The sequence below is a fragment of the Tenebrio molitor genome, chromosome 5 (assembly GCF_963966145.1).
Source record: "Tenebrio molitor chromosome 5, icTenMoli1.1, whole genome shotgun sequence".
Lineage (NCBI taxonomy): Eukaryota > Metazoa > Arthropoda > Insecta > Coleoptera > Tenebrionidae > Tenebrio > Tenebrio molitor.
In genome coordinates, this window is record NC_091050.1 from 24,521,922 (window position 1) to 24,540,462 (window position 18,541).

Genomic DNA, 18,541 nt, shown 5'->3' on the forward strand with positions numbered 1-18,541 from the left:
AAATCTCCACGACGACCTAGAACAGAGACCAGGTCTCTCATATGCAGCAGTTATTCCAGAATAATCAGCAATTTGGGATCTCATTGAACTGAAAGAAGTCAAGACTTTCAACAAAACACTCACGAAACTTCTCAGACTAACAGCGTTAGTGCAACGTGCCTGCTCATGCTTCAAAAGGATTCCCAACTCAAAACTGTCCGTCTCACCTATCAACCCAGCGGATCTAGAAAATGCCAAGCTTTTTTGGATAAAGACAACTCAACAGGCGTATTACTCATCGGAATTCAAGATTCTTCAAGCTGGAAAACGTCTCAAGGAATCTCACGCATTGTCAAGACTCACTGCAATCATTGATCATGCAGGCATCCTGCGTGTCGGTGGTCGACTCCAGAACTCACAGCTAGATGCAGACAGGAAGCACCCAGCTATTTTGCCCAAAGAAAGTCAACTAGCTCAACTCATCATCTCCCATGCTCACTCCAGAACAATGCACGGAGGTACTCAACTCACCCTCTCCCTGATCAGAAAAAGTTGTTGGATCGTAGGAGGCAGGGCTCCTGTAAAGTCATTCCTCCAGAAATGTCTCACCCGTGCTCGTATTCGTGGAGTTCGAGCTCAACAGTTAATGGGTCAACTCCCTGCATCACGTATCACACCTTCACTAGTATTTGAAAACTCAGGAGTTGATTACGCGGGACCTGTGTCATTAAAATTCAATCAAGGTAGAGGCACTCGCTTTTACAAGGGTTGGATAGCCGTATTTGTGTGTTTGTCAACATCAGCGATTCATTTGGAGGTTGCAACAGACTACTCATCGGAAGCATTTATCAAAGCGTATAGACGGTTTATCAGTCGACGTGGAATTTGCAAAACCCTACGCAGCGACTGCGGAACGAACTTTAAAGGTGCTGATGTACTGCTCAAAAAACTTTTCAATCAGTCAACGCATCAATTCAAGGAACTTCAACGTCTTCTCACCAATGATGGGACAAGGTGGATATTCAATCCTCCAGGTGCGCCCCACATGGGAGGCAAATGGGAAGCCGCCGTCAAGTCGGTGAAACATCACCTTCGACGCACAATCGCAGATACTGTGCTGACCTATGAAGATTTCTCAACATTGTTAGCCCAAGTAGAAGCGATTCTCAACTCACGACCTCTCAGTGCACTCTCAGATGACCCAGAAGACATCTCAGCACTCACTCTAGGGCATTTCATTCGTGGTGCTGCTCTCACCACGATTCCAGAGCCAACTCTCACTCATTTGCCAGACTCACGACTTTCTCATCTTCAGAGAATCCAAGCAAGACTCCAAACATTTTGGGACAGATGGTCCACAGAATGTCTGCAAGCTCACCAGTTAACCTCAAAATGGAAACACTCTCACAACGACATCAAGCAAGGCTCATTAGTTCTCCTCACAGACGAGCGGTACCCACCGTCCCAGTGGCCGCTTGCCAGAGTAACTCAACTTCACCCAGGTGTGGACGGGTTAACTCGGGTAGTGACGATCAAAACAGCTACCGCCACACTAACAAGACCAGTAACAAAGCTCGCCTTGTTACCAATTTCAACATGCGAGGAAAACTCAGACAATTCTCTGGAAAATCATCATCATCAAGAAGAACTAGACGTGTCATAGCTGCAAATAATTCCCCAAACCTGTTGGAGAAGGCGGGGAGAATGTTTGAAATTCCCGCTAATTTCAATTGGCGCGGGCTCAAAGACGGCGTCGGTAACACAATTACCATCATCATTATCGACATCATTATCGACATACAAAGATCGAAGAAGAAAAAATCATCAGAAAGTTATTATACAAGTCAGTAATCATAGTCAATCATCATTATCAGTAGCGAAAAGACCATCATCATACAGTAAATAGAGTGTGTAAATAGTGTAAATATAGTAGTGATTAAAATAAAGACATCAAAAAATCTGTGTCCCATCAACAAAAAATTAAGACTTCCAGCCACCTTCCGATCCACCAGTATAGCAGATCCTCAACAGAGTACAAAAAATAAATTTATATGTTCTTTCAAAATACTTTTTTCAAATCTTAACGGAGAACCCTAAAATAGCCAAATTACAACATTGTACACATGTTTGACATTTGCATTTGCAAACGAACTGGAACATTCTTTTATTATTCGCTTTAATGAGACAATCGCTTAACTTCAATTGCTGCAGGACAATCCTCGGTGGCACATTGCTGCTCTGGATCTCAGGTTATTTACGAGGGGAGTTTTTTTATATTGTCTACCTATTATCCATTCACTTGACACCCGCACTGTCAGGTTGACAAGCTGTTGGTAATACTTAAAATCCCTATTATGCTAACTTGGTAATTTCCGTACAATAATGTTACCACATTGGCGAAGTTATATGAGTCATTTATCTATTGCTGATGTTCCTTCAACAATTATTTCTCTTGCCGCGTCCGATTCAGAATCAGAATTGGAGTTCTATTCTGAGGAAGATTTAGATGCAATACCTCAAATAGCGTTAATAGCTATTAAGACAACAAGTGTTTTATAGACGATTTAAAAATCGAGATCGTAGTTTAAATCAGAGCGACCGCTGGGAGCGAGGATTTAATAGATCGAGATTTTTAAACTATAAAATACGCGTTGTCTTCAAAATTTTTTCTAACACTAACATCTTATCAGAAATTTTAATAAATTCAGAAATTATTCGAGGCGCGTGACAATAGACAAAATGCGGAGGCTGCCGTGGGTACTATGGTAATAATATCAACAAATTTGGAAAAAAGCAATTTTCATCGTTGAAATGTGCCAAAACGTTTCAGAAGAAATAAAAAAAGGGGCAATTTGTTACCAATGAAGTCTAAAAGTGCATACGAAAAGGTGTATGTTTCGTTTCAAGGCGGAACAATAAAAAAAGCATCACGGAGGTAACGGAAGATGTCATTTTGGCTTTTCTTGATATGGGGTAAGTGTGTAGAACTTTATTAAAAGTTAATTCACACTACGGCAAGAATCATTTGAAGAAAATGTAAAGATTGCCGGTTTTCGATGGCCGGGCACTTGAATTGGATGAAACAGCAGAAGTTAAAGAAGAAGATGTTAGGAACAAGAGCACGAAGCTAATGTGGCAGTTCCAATTCAATAATTGTACTTTTCACTTTTGTGATAATTACTGTAAACATGATGACTAAAATGTTACTTGAATAATATGTGTGAGCGTATTTATGACTCTATAAGATACGTTGCTATTGACGACGTGTCTTATAGAGAAAAGCGTATTTTATGGGAAACATAAGGTGTGAGCTCAAATGCACCATGGAAACAGTATAAGATATTAGTGTTAGAAAAATAAAATAATTTGGAACAGCAGTTTATAACCCAACTTCTTTCTATCTGACAGTAGTAATTTATTTATCACTAGATTTAATGTACACTCAAAAGAAAAGTCGAAATTTTAATGTACTTTCGACCCACGACCTTCTAAATAGTCGAGACGCTTGGCTCTCTCCGGCCTGTTCATTTGAGCAAAATACCATTATGCACTTGTAAGCCGTTTGGCGCTAGCGAACGGGCGATTTGAGTTCGGAACCATGCGGTTTGAAACTTGGCTTTCTGTCATTGTGTTGTCACTTTGTCGGATAAAGACATGATTACTACATTTTAATCGAAATTTTCGGTTAGTTAAGCATATTAATTACATAGATAATCATTCCTAATATACCCATTCTTAAATACAACGAAATTTATGGAGATGTGAGTATGAATTCACGGAATTCAGTACTTGTTATAATACCCACAACATTGGAAGTAGACGAAGGAAAAGAAAATGGAGATTTAAACAGGCAAAGGACTGTTTGCGGTGACAGAGAATGTTTCCGTCGGGATCGGTAAATTAGCAGCACTATTGGAAAGGCTTGCCTACAACATTATGTTAGTGAAGAATATTTTTAAAGTACATTTTAAATTATTGCAAGTCTATTACTGATTAAAAGATTTTTGAAATCCCTACCTGGGCAAATATTTAAACTTTCTGAAGCCAATTCATTGAATGTTTTTGTCTTTTTATAATCCTTACACGTCTCCAAATAGCATTTTACATGTCGTCTTTTTGACATTTAACGTTTCGCGCCAATTTCAGCGCCCTTATCAGCGCCGGCAAAGTAGCGCCAAACGGCGAACGCCGAAAACTGGCAAATGAACAGGCCGGAGAGAGCCAAGAGTCTCGACTATTTAGAAGGTCGTGATTCGACCAATTTGGATAAAAAATGACACTAACAGTGCGGATGTCAGGTGAACGGATAATAGCTATGACGAAAACAAGTGAAGATCGCAAATTTTTGCTGTCAAGTTGCTGTGACATTTAACCAACAAAAAATTCTTGACGAGGGGAGGAAATGGAGCCAAGAATATTCGCCATAGGATGATTACCTATGTAATATGTATGGGAAAATACGCCGTCATATTTTACGATACAATTTTGTTCCAAACAATTTCGATGCGGTAGGGAATCACTTCAGGATGACCTAAGATGCCGACTGCCTGTTAAAGCTAAAACCAAGGAAAACTTCAAGAAAGTTGAGATTTTGGTCTAGAGTATTAAAATTTTTTAATGAAGATTTAGGAATGAATAAGGTCTCAGCACGTTGGATGACAAAAATGCTTAGTCCCGAAGAAAAACTGCATTGGCAACACATTTGCCAAGAAAACTTGGGAGCTGTGGCTGACGATGAAGAGCTTTCCTGGAAAATTATAACAGGTGATGATCACTGGACATCACTGTACATGTGCATACATATTGCAACGAATATTAAGTGGATGCTGGATATAGCTAATGATCACTAGGGGAATATTTAGTTACAAAGTGTTAATACTTTTATTTACCAAAAGACTGCTGGAGAGGGTCAATATAGTCGATCGTTTTCTACTAATTTTAAAGACTTTCTGGAGCTAATTCTTGACCATTGTAAAATAAAGTAGTGAAGATTTTACCATGTACGTTAAGATGAACTACATTATTTTTTAATTGATTAGTTTTATAATGATCATAATAAATAAATATTAATTAAGTAAGATGCACCTTCCGGCTGTGTAATTAGATGAGCTCCTTTATGAATAGAATGGCAATCGTAGACAGAAACTCCATAATTCTAAATATCGCCTATGAGATGAAGTCCGCCACATTAAAGCAACATCTGTACGAAACCGCTCTATACATCTAAGCACGCAACAAAGGGCAACCTTACAAGTCGTACCGGAAGATTCATGGCGCCATCTTGAGGGTATCTCTCTATGTGGATCAAGAGCAACAGGGAGTTTCCGCCTGCGGTGACGTACTTCCGCCCTATATGGGATTCCTACAACCTCTGCTAAATTAAACAATTGATTAAACGTTTGTCTATCTGTCTAGGAGGGAAGATATAAGCGTTGATTGCCAACTCCGATGATTAGTCGTTTCGTACCTGCGGTATTGTCACTCGATGGTTTGGTTATTGGATCGTAATTTATTGCAGGCCATTGATTGTTTTCCAACGCGTCGACACCCTCCACTTTATGACTGTCTAACAAGCGACTCCCTGAATATTTAATTAAAGCGTATTTTGAACAAGTGCATAGAAAATTAATTTATTCGATGTTCTCTAAATTTGCTCTTCACTATACTTTCAACTGTTATAATTAAAAACTTCAACAAGACTTTCAGCAATAAAGTGAGACGCACTTAAAACTTCGCCAACGTAGCACTTGTGGAGTTACATTCAATTTCCTGCAGCTCTTATTTCTTTAAAATTTTAATAATTGAAACTTAATTTCTGCGTGGTTGAGCAGCTTTACCTGATTTGAAATAGTTACCAACTAAAAATTTCGAGAAGTTAGTGTTTAGAAATGACGGGGCAGAAAGTAATTAAGTACATATTACATTTTTTTCACACGATGCTAACAACAGAACAAAGGATGTAGATAATGAATTTTCTTGAATTCGATAATATGATTTTTGAACTATAACTACAAAGTTGCTTAAAATACTGATGGCTGTAGTTGTTGTAGATTTATCTATACAATTTTGCGGAAATAAACTAGAACATACTGAAACAATTGCTGTGATTGGTGATACTGACAGAGTAGTAAACCGTAAATCGCGTAATATGCTTTATCTAGCCCCAGTGATACCAAACGTTAATTATTCATGACCTACATAGTTAATTGATAGTGTCGGGTCCTTGCTGTTCACGTTGGATGATTTAATGTTACGCATAAGCAGAAAGTTTTAAACACACATGAATTTATCAATCTTTTAGAATCATTTCAGGACGCTTTCAAGACCAACCGAGAATACTTAATCGTGTGTCGGATAACACAAGAACACTACTGTTAATCAGTAAGTTTTAAAAGATCTTATGATTAGTTGCTTCTTATTAACTAATTGACGGCGGAATTATATTGATTATTAAAAGTATTATATTTGCTCAGAGTCCAAAATTGAGTTATTATTTTTCTTTACATCGTTCCATTAGTTTTTTCATATCGACATTATTGATACTTGGGAACTTCAAATCGGTTAAATGAACTCCATTCTCGCGAAGGACTTTGAAGAAGACATCTCTATATTCGGAAGAATAATGGCTTAATGGAAAAGTTATAATAAACATACATAGACAGAATCAATTAGTTCCAAATGACAGCTTCGTTCATTGTATCACATCTGAAAAGGGATAAAAAGCACTTTGGTGCTTATTGTTTCTTAAGCAATACCAGTTTATTTTTGTCTGTTAATAGCTAACATTTTCTGCTCTTTTGTTGTCTAAGAATACTGACAAATATTGTTTCGAATTACATGTAATGGGTAGGATAATTTCACGTTTGCTACTATGGACGATATATCTTATTGACACCACTGTATTAAATTGGGTGTCAATAATATACATAATTATTTTAATAATTCCCTTCTGCGCCTTCATGACATTTGTTACATGTATTTCACATCGGGTAAATTATCACATTCATCATTTTGTGGCTCTTATAAGGTTTGTTTGAATTTCAGAAGGTTCTAAGTATACATTTTTTTAATTAAGGGGCGGTTGCATATTTGCTTAGCAACGTTTGATTTCACAGTTTTTGTACGGATTTTTTCTATTTGAACTTTTTATGCTTACCCTACACCTCTGGCCATTCAATTCATTAAATAAGCTATATTACATGTTGGAGCAAGATTTATTAGAGGTTCACCATACTCTAGGCATGTTAATTTAGCAGTAATTCTAATTTTTGTGGAATATACAGCTTAGATCTGTTAGGGAGAATAGTTTTAACACAACACTTTGAAATAACATTTGTGTTGGAAATTATTTATTTAACCTAAACTCAATTATGCAAACGTCAATTTATTTTAATATGAATGCGGAAATTCAGGATTGGTCTTGTTTTCATTATCACGCGCCAGTTCTAAATCATCCTCTTAAATAGCGCTAAGACACGATAGAACCATAAAACTTAGTCTAAATGTGTGTATTATAAGCAATAGAATCTTAGATCGAACATAGTGAAGAACAATAAATGCGAGAGTGGCAATTTAGAAGGTTGGCAACGGAGGCCCTCGGCCAGCATGGGTATCTATCAACGATGATGATGAGATCCGACTCCCTTGGATGCAATATTTGAAATCTTTTCAACACGAATGATGACAGTCTATTTTATTAAAGACAATGAATGTTAGATATCTTTATTGTCTGCTGACTAGATCTATTCACACATTTCAACTGGAATGCTACGTACTATATAAATAAGATATCGTATTATTATATTTCCTTCGAAAGGGCAAATAAAAGGTTCAAAGGCAACTTGCAAGAACATTAAACTTTACTGCCAATAATGTTATATGATTATTTTTTATTTGTCGATCTTATACTTCAGCTTCCAAGAGGTCACCGTAAGGAAGATACAGCCCGATAACAACCATTCATAAATTAACAGCCGTCTGTAACGATTTTTATGATGACGGAATTTTCTTGATTACTTCACAACTCGGATTTCATCCGGAGAGTTAATGGGCGATAGTACGTAGTTCTTTACATTAAAGAAGAACGTCAGTTAGAATGGGGCTGTAACCTGAATGCAATTATCTAAGCAATTATTATTAACAAAAACAGCGATGATGAATTTTGTAGTACTCCACCTGATCTGCATGAAGAAACAAATGCGGTGGTACTGAATTTGCTGCATGATAAATTAGAAAATTATGCTTCTTTTTTATGTGTTGCAATAAAAGAATTGCTGTTCTGTCAACTGTGTATTTATTTCATTTCGTAAAAAACATACATCATAATCACATATCATAATATAGGCTATGTGCATGGAGGCGTGGTTAACGAAACACGTTACAGCAGCGCCCATGGTGGCGGCCGTCGTAACTGCCTTCTAGCGTAGCAAGCACGGCTTTATATTGTGGCCAGTTATATTTTGATTAATAAAACACATGTTGTGCACTGAAACTCGTATTAGCATCTCGGAAAGTAAAGTACTTTTTTGTTCGACACTGGCAGAATTTGAGAAATTTCTCCTGTAGGAACGGTTTTTGATAAATGTCACAACTTGTCAAAACGAAACGTCAAGCTAATTTTAATTATTTTAAGCTATTTGGCGCCTTTAAGGTGCTCGTCGAACAAAAAAACGTCGTATTCAACTCGTTCGTGTGTAAATTGGGCTTTTTTGGCACTGGTGGGCTTTTAAAACGCTCGTTTCACTCGCGTTTTAAACTGGCCCACTCATGCCATAAACAGCCCAATTTACGCTTGATACACGCGTTACAGACGCTAAAAATGGTTTACGATTCCGGCCATCAGGCGGCGCCACTTGTACCCATGCACACAGCCTATAGACCGAATAGACCTCAGTGAAAGAAATAACTATATCTTCGAGTCATTCGTGTTAAGCTTCCACACTAGCAAAATTCGTTGAAGCTTCATTGAATTTTTGATTTGGCCTTTTCTTGGTACAAGATAAGCATAGGTACATCTCTTTCACAAAGTCCGAGTTGATGAAGAGCAGTTTGAAGTTTCACCAATTAGTGGGCGCTCTGTAATTTGTATCGTTATAAATTGAAATGTCAGTCGGCTGAAGTATATTACATCCTGTTGATGAGCTGAAATGTGATAATATACAGTTCAGGAATATCATTTTTGATGACGCACTGTATGTCACGGTCAATATTCATAACAATTTTGTGACAGAGGAATTTTAGTAAAATATTTTCATTAAATCATGCTTTATGGTTATTACGGCATAATATTAAACTCGAATCTTCCAGTTAGTCGAGCATGTTGACGATTTTTTTATGACGTAAGGAGGATAAAATGTTGTTATCGTAATGAAACAGCTTATTTTGTTATTGATCGTATAGAAGCACGCAAAAAAATTATTAGGAGACTGTGCAACGAGGAACGAGTGATGATGCAGTGTTATTTTTTTGTTTATGTAAAAAATGGTAATGATTCTTGATTGGAAACACAATAATGGTGAGAAAAATTGCTTCGAGTATTGTTTGCGGTATCTATGAAATCACAAACGTATAATTTGAATTGCGCATCCTTGATGTCAATGAAGTAATGCTTTGGATGTGAAAAATAATTGCCTCACATGAATAGAAATTAACAGAATTCGTCATAACTTAACGCCATACTTGCAATGAACGCTTAAAGATTATCATGGTTGTTAATATTGTCCTTGAAATGCATGAGGGATTATCTTACTGTTTATTAATAATTACGTTACCTGTTTATTATACACCGCTATTAGTAAGCAGTTGTGAAATGCCGTAATTGAGGTAGTAAAAAAATTGCAGTTTGTAATTGAAGAAGAATTAATCATACTTTTTAATTCAGTGAGGCTTGATTATTTTGTATTAATTACGGATTTGCAGTGAGTCCTAATAACAGGTCGCATTGTGCATTGAAGGTAGTAGAATATGGCCTGAATAGTGTACTTCTGTATAAAAAGACTAAATCTCTATAAATTCAAGTCGATAACCTGGAACATGATGATTTAACATATTTGTAACAAAAGAGTGTTTCACTTCTTCGAGGTTGTACATCCTTAACTTGATCTTATTTTATTAATGAAAAGAAGGATTTTTTTAAGTAAAATAAACAGTAGAATGGTAGTTTGGACGAATAAATAATAATCAAGTGAGCTTATTAAAGATTTATCAATGCAATTGTGTTGAGTAAGAACTCAAAGAAGAATCTAAATTTTAAATAATGTAAAACTTTAAATTTGTTGACACAACATGTAAAATGTTTTTCCTGGAGAAATAAGATTTTTTTTTTATTTGTAGAAGTAAATTGAGTCTTACGCAGATTGTTTGTGCCATATGTATTTATATAACAAAAGTGTTATGAAAATAAATTTAGAATACAGAGTTTGTGAATACATAGTAAGAACAAGTAAGAACTGTAACATTTTTTGTAAGCATCGTTACAAGACGATGTTTTTGTAATCCAACAATAATCTAATGAATGCATAATGAAAATATTTTTGAGGTGTAATTTATTCTAATTAGACACAGTCTGTACAAACCTCAAAAATGTAACCTACTCAGCAGACGAATTGAATAGACCACTTGTTTATTATTAAAAATGTTAAAACAGAATTTTCAGTAGCGACCAAAGATTGCATAGCATTTTAACTGATTTTTACCAAGTAAATTAACTATGCCAGATTGGCCACAGGACTTTTTTATTTTTAATTGTTTTTCATATTTTGATCTTAGAATCCTTTACGGAATAAAAAAAGGATTATTGGTTATTGCAAAGAGTAATTTGATGTGAATTAACATCATGTGCTACAATGTTAAATCATAGATTAAATTTTAAACTTAATTTTCGTTCTGGGATTGTATGCTTAAAACTTTTAAATTTTATTAATGCCTAATGATATTTGTTTCTGTTGAAAGCAGATAATAAAAGTTTTTATTCAGTAATCAAAGTTGCTGCAGTTCATTGCATTATTGCTTATCCTTGAATTTTAGTAGTTGAATGGTCAGGAAAGACATAATACAGCTATCGTTTCGAAGTCATTGTCGTAGCTTTTTTACACTATAGGAAAGCTTTTAATTGACTTCTCACTACAGGACTCAAATTTGCTATACAGTTATTTTGAACAATTTTGTTCTCGGTTTTGTGTTGACATAGAGGTACTGGGTGTATATTTCATAAAAGAAGTCAATGAACTAGAAGTAAAACTGTTTTAAATTATTTGTTTCTTGATCATACATTAAATGCCTTTTTTTTTTTGGTCAAAACTTCCGTTTAAGTTTCCTAATTTGGGCAACTCATTAAACATTATTGTTGCGCTTGGCTTTGTCTCGTTGATAGAATAGGACGTGGCAGATTGTTTATTATTTGGTCGGCGTTTAATGGAAAATTGCGCCTTATGAGGGTTGCCTTGAAAAATCCTGAGATGTTCAACACTTTTAAGGGTGCAGATAGACTTAATTCAAGTGTGTTTCTGCTTCATAAATTTTCTATTCTTTCCATGAGAGATGTTTCGTGTTTTAATTACGAGAATAAATATTCATGAATGAATAATCCACTGTCCTTGTTGAGTTTACATGGTCTGAGAAGAATTTAATCCTTTTCTTTTATCTCAGGAGTAATCTTGCAATATTGTTTTCGGTAGTTACGGCTTTATTGGTAGGCGGAATATTTACGGCCTTGTTGTTCTACTCTTGCATTATTCCTGAAATTCGGTATAGAGGAATACCGAACTGCTCCGAGAAAATAATGACAGAAATAAAAAGCCACTGGTTAAAGGAAAGAAAGTTTTAATGAACTTGGGAAATGTAATATAAATATTTCAGGTACGTCTGAGTCCTGTTTTAAAATTCTCAACTTACGGTTATTTCCAGCTAGTCCTTTTTTATTTAATTGGCTGAAATTTCCTGTTAAATAGTTCGTTGTTTGTTTTTAGGGACGTGCATCCATGTATTACGGAGTTCATTTCGGTCCACTGCGAATAAGAGCTATTAGCAACAGCGGATTCGACATTAATTGCTTCTGAAACTTCATATATTTACATTAAAAACTAAAAACTTTTCCACCGTTTGAATCTTATTAAAGTTGAACTGAAATTGCGAGTTTCATACGTGGAGTTATCAAAGTTTTCCTACTTTGCCATCTTACGTCTTGTTGCATTTTTTCGGCGATTTCGTCCCAGGTGTTGGTAATACCAATACCAAAGGTAGTGGATAGTTCCCTTCCGTCTCGTACGTGACGTAATCGTGCACTTCGGTTCTGAAAGTTGGCTCGACACAGCTCTACAGTGTAATTCCCCTTGGAAATTTAATCAAGTATTGACTTCTTGATCCGTCATTCAACAACCAAACCTCGACACTAATATTGTTTTCATGTAATTATTGTCAGCAATATTTTTTTACGCTTTTTACACTGGGCAAATGCCGGTGTCGTTAATTTTTCCTTGTACGACGTTGATTAATTGCAAGGCGTCCTCACTGAGTCTTCCTGCAATTAATTACAACAAGAGACAATTCTTTATGTTTGATAGCGCCGGCCCTTCACAAAAATAATAAAAATTAATATCTTTCAGAACGCAAACTTTTCACGACTCACATTGATTCAGCTCAAATATTGAATTTTCTGGAACAATATTGCCAAAGCTACATTAGAGACAGAATGAATAAAATTTTCAGTGTTTTCTGTTAAGATGAATTCTTTAACCCTTTCGTTATCATCGGTTAATGTAATATCGTTGCAAAGGTGTGGTATATGTGCTACAGGCGCCTTGAAAGTGTTAATGCATGGTGTCCGGATTGCTAGATACCGAAAAAGACTTGTACAAGAAAGACACAAACTTGTAATTCATTACTTTGTTGCTGTGTGATACATCTCTTACAATCGATCAGCTTGGGATTGTTACCGATCGAACGTGAAATGCTATTGGCACGCTCTAAACTGGAGAGTCTAGATGGACAAGTAGATCTGGGTAGAACTGAGTTAATTTTGTCTTGAATTAACACGCGGAACATGAAACTGTAGCCTGCTCAATAGACGATTGCAATCTACGTTTTAATGTAGCATTTTGCACACAAATTTGTTAACCGTGTTTGGTATTCTAGAGAATTCATATCAAGCACACTCCTCAGAATTTTGAAAGCCTCTGTGGGAACATTATACTTCCATTAATTCTAACAAATAATTTTAGATGAGTATAAGGAAATTATCATACTTTATGTAACTAATAGGTTAGTGATTTTAAGTTAATCGTTGATACGAGCTCAATAATTTTGGGATTTAAAAAAGTAACAGAAAAATCCGAGTATTTTACTACCATCTTTATTTATTTTAAATCTGACAGCTACATAGTTATATTAACATAGGGAAGGCGATTGCAAACGAAACAGGCATGTTATACCTACCATAAGATTTTTATGGTAGGTCAGGTCAGGTCATATCTTTAACCGGAAATTTTTGTGTGAATTGTTATTTATTATTATTAGAAAAACAAACAGTACAGTTACAATAAAAGGAACAATACAGATACTAAACATTCTTCGAAAGACATAAAAATAGGTTGTTGTGTATTAAAATTAATTTTTTTAACATACATACAGGGTCATTCACGAAAGATGACGAGCAACCAAAATACATTTTACAAATGAGGAATCCAAGTAGGTATTCGATTAGTTTGAAAGGTATATCTGTCATTGCATTTTTCGTTCATATTTAGTATTTGAAAATATTTACGAACGATGACAGAACCGATGTGATCCTACTTATGCATTACTCTTGTGATTTTAATCGCTTATTATTGTTATTAAATCATACAGAACATAAAAATTAAGTGAATCAATTAAGATGTTCAAAATGCTGCCCACCACTTCTTTCACATGCCTCAATGCGGTTCCGGAAAGAACCAATGACTCTCATAAGCATCGCTGGCGTTACAGATCTACAAGCGACAGCGATGTTCGAGATCTTCTCTACTGTTGATGGGTGTTTGGTCGACGCATCTTTGGCCATTCCCCATAAAAAGTAATCTAGTGGAGTTATGTCAGGAGTTCTCGGGGGCCAAGGATTAATCGAACCCCTACCTATCCACTGATTACATTGTGTCTAAATAGTGTCTCACATCTCTGTGGAAATGAAGGGGCGCGCCATCATGTTGGAGCCGCATGTTTTGTCTTCTGTAAATCTCCTCTAACAAAATTGGCAGAATGTTTTGCAGAAATTTTAAATACACTAGACCGTTTAGTCTTGTTCTTCTTCGCGTTGCCCCACATGTGGTTCCTCCTCGAAAATTTGAAAAGTTGCTATTTCGTGTTCCTCACCCTTTGATTTCATAACTTAACGGGAGGCCAATTAGTTCTCAACTGACCTTCCAATCTTTAGAAAATCATGTCAGTCATGTCATTTTGGACAGTTTGTAGCGTTTGTCAAAAAATGACAATAATAATAATGATTGATCGGGATCGTGCATCCAAATTGAATCCGGGAAAACGCAAAAAACGGCCGGACGCCGGTTAAGTGTTGCTGTTGGAAACACAAAACTAACAATCGCAATAACAATTATTCAGGTTTAAGAAATGTTTTATTCAAAACTACATCTAAATACAAATTAACAATTTAACTATATCGGTCACATAGAAGATGCACTTACTTTCTCAGACTAAAAACGTTCGTTCACAAATAAAATAATACAACCATTTAAACCAAATCTAAAAAATAGGCCAGCCAGCATAACCTCTTCCGTAATTTTCTTTACATTATTTTTTGATTTCCATTTACAAAAATGGCTGAATTGTTTTTGGTACCTTTCACCAGACTTGCTAGGTATTAATTCAGCACAGGCTTCTGCAGATTTTCTTACAATTTCTGGAGGATTTGCTTTAGAAGTCATTTTGACGCACCAAATTATTTCAACAAAATAAACAATTGCCAAACAGCCGTTGCTAATCATGTTCCAAAAATGTGACTAGATTTGGAGCTTTTGTTGAATTATTTTGAAATTAATTTCAATGTTTCTTTCAAACGAAATTTGAGGCAGCATGAAATAAAATACATAACGACATTCGTCCGTGAACTCTTTTTACAGTACTCGTTTCGAGTTTCAAGACTCGGCTCCTTCGTCGCCTCGTCTTTAAACGTCTAACTCGTACTGTAAACTATGAGTTCCCGGACTACTATAAACAGTTTCGCAAAGTAAGTTGGGAAAATGTAATGTTGGTTGCATCGAGATTTTGGTCAGACTCATTATTCCCCGTGATTCACCCTGTATATGTATTATAAAATTAAGAATTGTTATATCGTGTGTTCCACAAAAAACTCACTCGCAGCAAGCCATGACAAAAGTGAAGTATGTCTTAGTACCAGATGTGAAATGAACTACTAAAGTAAATTTATAGGTTATCTGTCACTCACAATATGATGAAAATTTGTAAGTAACAAATGAACTACTTCCAGTGATCCTAAAATCGACATGACCAGTCTATCTATCTCTATAGTCATGGCTTACTGCGAGTGAGTTTTTATTGGAACACACGATACATCCCTGACATCGTATTGTGATGAAACAAAATGCAGAACAAATTCGTTTTTGAGTCAAGTGGATTCAAACAGAAAATCAGAGAAATAAAAATTGTACAAACTGCTGCAACATCTTCTGTATCGTGTAAGTAATCCAAACATATTGTTGTTTTTTTATTTAATATAAAAAAGAGTAGATGCTTTGGACGCAAAGCACTTGTCATTTTGAATGAAAATATACTTATAAAGAAAAAATATATTTTTTATTGACACAATTATTTTTTAAAACACTTTTCAAGCATCTTACAATTTTGTTTACCTTTTCCGATGTGAAGTGTTCCCACTGAGAGATTTTTAAAAAAAATTCTTTATTTACTTTTTGTTTTATTTCTTTCACCGTATCTGCAGTTTTAAGTATGTGGATACAGCCACAGTGACTAAGAATTTTTATAAAAATATACACTTTTTTTCAAATAGTTTTGGAAAGCAGCACAAACTTACATTACATCTGGTTTTCAAATTGTGAAGTTCTATTGCAAGCTTTATTTAGGTACAGGAAATGTACGTCATAAAGTACATACATATACATCTCTACAAATTTTGATATCTGATCTGTCTTCTTAAATTTTTGAAAAGCACCATAGTAAAATATGTCATGAAATATATCGGATGTTCATTTAAATTTATCCTCAAAGTTGGCTTTGAAGAGTCGATTGTGAACGCACCACTCGTCAGTCTGCAGAGTAAAAACACAAACAACTCAAAAAGTGAGGTTAGATTGAAACAGCTGATCCCTGATCTGTAATCCGTGGTGCGTTCACAATCGATTCTTCAACACCTACTTTGAGGATACATTTAAATGAACACGCGATACAATAAATACTGACAGCCCAGACAACCAAATTAGTGCTAGTGCTTCACCTGTTGTAGAACAAGAAAGAAATACTCTGAAAGCCAATCTGTACTTTGTCCTGTCTTGATTTTGCATCACACAGACCTCCACTTGATTTTAGTAGGCAATTATTAATGATTTATCCACCTCCCACCGAAGCGTTTACTATTCCAAAAAAAATATTGGCAATGATATTTTCTTACTGTACTTGAACTGTTGCAACTAATAACCTGCATTCAACAAAAAGATTGGGGAAATTGTGTGTCAGGTTTGTGGCTTGATCAGTTGTGGGCAGTTTTCATTGTTCTGAGCTATTTCCGTTTAATTTATACAATTATTCGTAGGTTCAGATAATTATTTAGTGGTTTAGTTTATTGCCAAGTGTTATTTATAGACGGTTAACAATTTAGATACGGTACATAATAGTTCGAACTGAAAATCCAAAGCGTTCTTGGCTGTCATTGATTTATCTTCTTGGCTTGAAACGATATACTTGTAATTTCGTTATTATTATTAATTAGTTCAGTGGTTTAGCTAGATTCGTGTCGAGACTATAGAGATATGGTACACGGTATTCTTAGACAGTTGCATTGGCAATGCTTCCAGACATCCTTTAAAATTACATATTTTAGGATTTCAAAATGGTATTGGCATTGTACTCGTATATAACGAACGAAAATATTTACCAGGAGAATTTCGGAAAATTTATGTCAATACATTTTTTTAAATATTTTGTACATAAAAACCTAACGTTTATCATTGTCTAACTTAAGTCGGAGAGACAGTAAACTCCCGATTTCGTTAAAAATTGATTCAAGCAATATTTTTCTCGGTTTCTAACAGTCGTTGTACTTGCAGCAAATATTTGTTTTAAAGACAAAGTCATCGCTTCGTGCGATGTTTGTTTAACTTGTTAAACCCCGACGTGTCTTTGATGAGATAATAAAATGGGCGAAGTGATGTTGGGTGGAGGTCTACCTAGTACGTATCGCCCCTCGCGTTGGGTACTCCTAGCAAATAATTTTCGAGTAAATTTGCTTGGTTTAATTAATGTATGGGACGTGTCTCTGCATATAATATATACTTGGAGAGTTTCTGAGGCTGTTAGTGTAGAATCTTCTGACAGACGAGTCACTCCGATTGTCACATGTTCACAAAATTGTTACTTCAACTTGCGGATAGTTTGTTGGCATAATTCGGATTATTTCACCTCACTCAAAACTTTATTACAATTTTGCCTTTGACATCGTTTTCGTGCAAAAATAGACGTGCGTTAGCGCTGGCGCGTAACTATTACTCGGAGAAATTGTATTGTGATGGTCGGATAAAATTTAACTGAAAGTGGATGGGACGAGTTGTTATGGATTTTTGAGGATGCACGGGTAAATGAGGATAAAGGTGCAGATGTAAAGATAACTCGAACCATTACGCAAGGCAAACGTGCGAACGGGGGATCAAACACGTTTGTGGAATTCATGCAGCCAGTTCATTTTATTATTTGCAAAGACGAGAGGTGCCTTCGCAATTAGGTGGATTTATGTGTGGCGAAACCTTTTATTTTCGTTGTTATTTTTGGTAATGTTTAGAAATCTGGAGTGGCATTCTTTTGGGGACGATTGCAAATTAATCACTCATAGTGTTCTTTATTGTCTCATTTATTCTTGAGGAAATAGGCTACAGCGCTAAATGATAAAATAAGTAGTTTATTTTGGTTACTATCACCTGTTGGTGGCTTTATTTATCTCTTTGTCTTTCTAAATCCGAACCAAATAGATTTAAGATATGTTGTAATCTACACATTCTTGTATCTGAATTATGCAGTATTTAGTAATTCCTTGCAATTATTTATGCAGCTCTCAACAGTAGCCAGATCTTAAAATTAATAGCTATGTAAGTAAGAATTGTTACTGTGATTTATGTTTGATATAAGAATCATATTATTTAACGTTGAGGTAACGATGTAAGAGTTTTAAAATGTCGATATCAATATACATATCTACCATACGGACAATTTAGTTTTTAATTCATAACAAAAATTCTCTGTGTCTACTACAGTTTTCTTCTTATTGATAATTAATAACTTGATATCTAGTTTTTGGATTTGGGATATTTGATTTGCTGTAAGATTTTTG

General features: G+C 35.4%; 1 protein-coding gene across 3 annotated transcripts in view; it reads left to right on the forward strand.

Annotated features, from left to right (window-relative positions):
• The window catches only part of LOC138131967 (pseudouridylate synthase RPUSD2-like), a 449,464-nt gene that overhangs the window by 137,006 nt on the left and 293,917 nt on the right, over positions 1–18,541 (forward strand). The window contains exon 1 of one of the 3 annotated variants that reach the window (XM_069049264.1): positions 17,781–17,807. The exons of the other annotated variants lie outside the window; for them this stretch is intronic. Within the exon in view, the coding sequence (XP_068905365.1) occupies positions 17,796–17,807 (12 nt within the window). The 5' untranslated portion in view covers positions 17,781–17,795. Of the gene's footprint in view, positions 1–17,780; positions 17,808–18,541 lie in introns of those variants that run through there. 3 annotated transcript variants of the gene reach the window in all.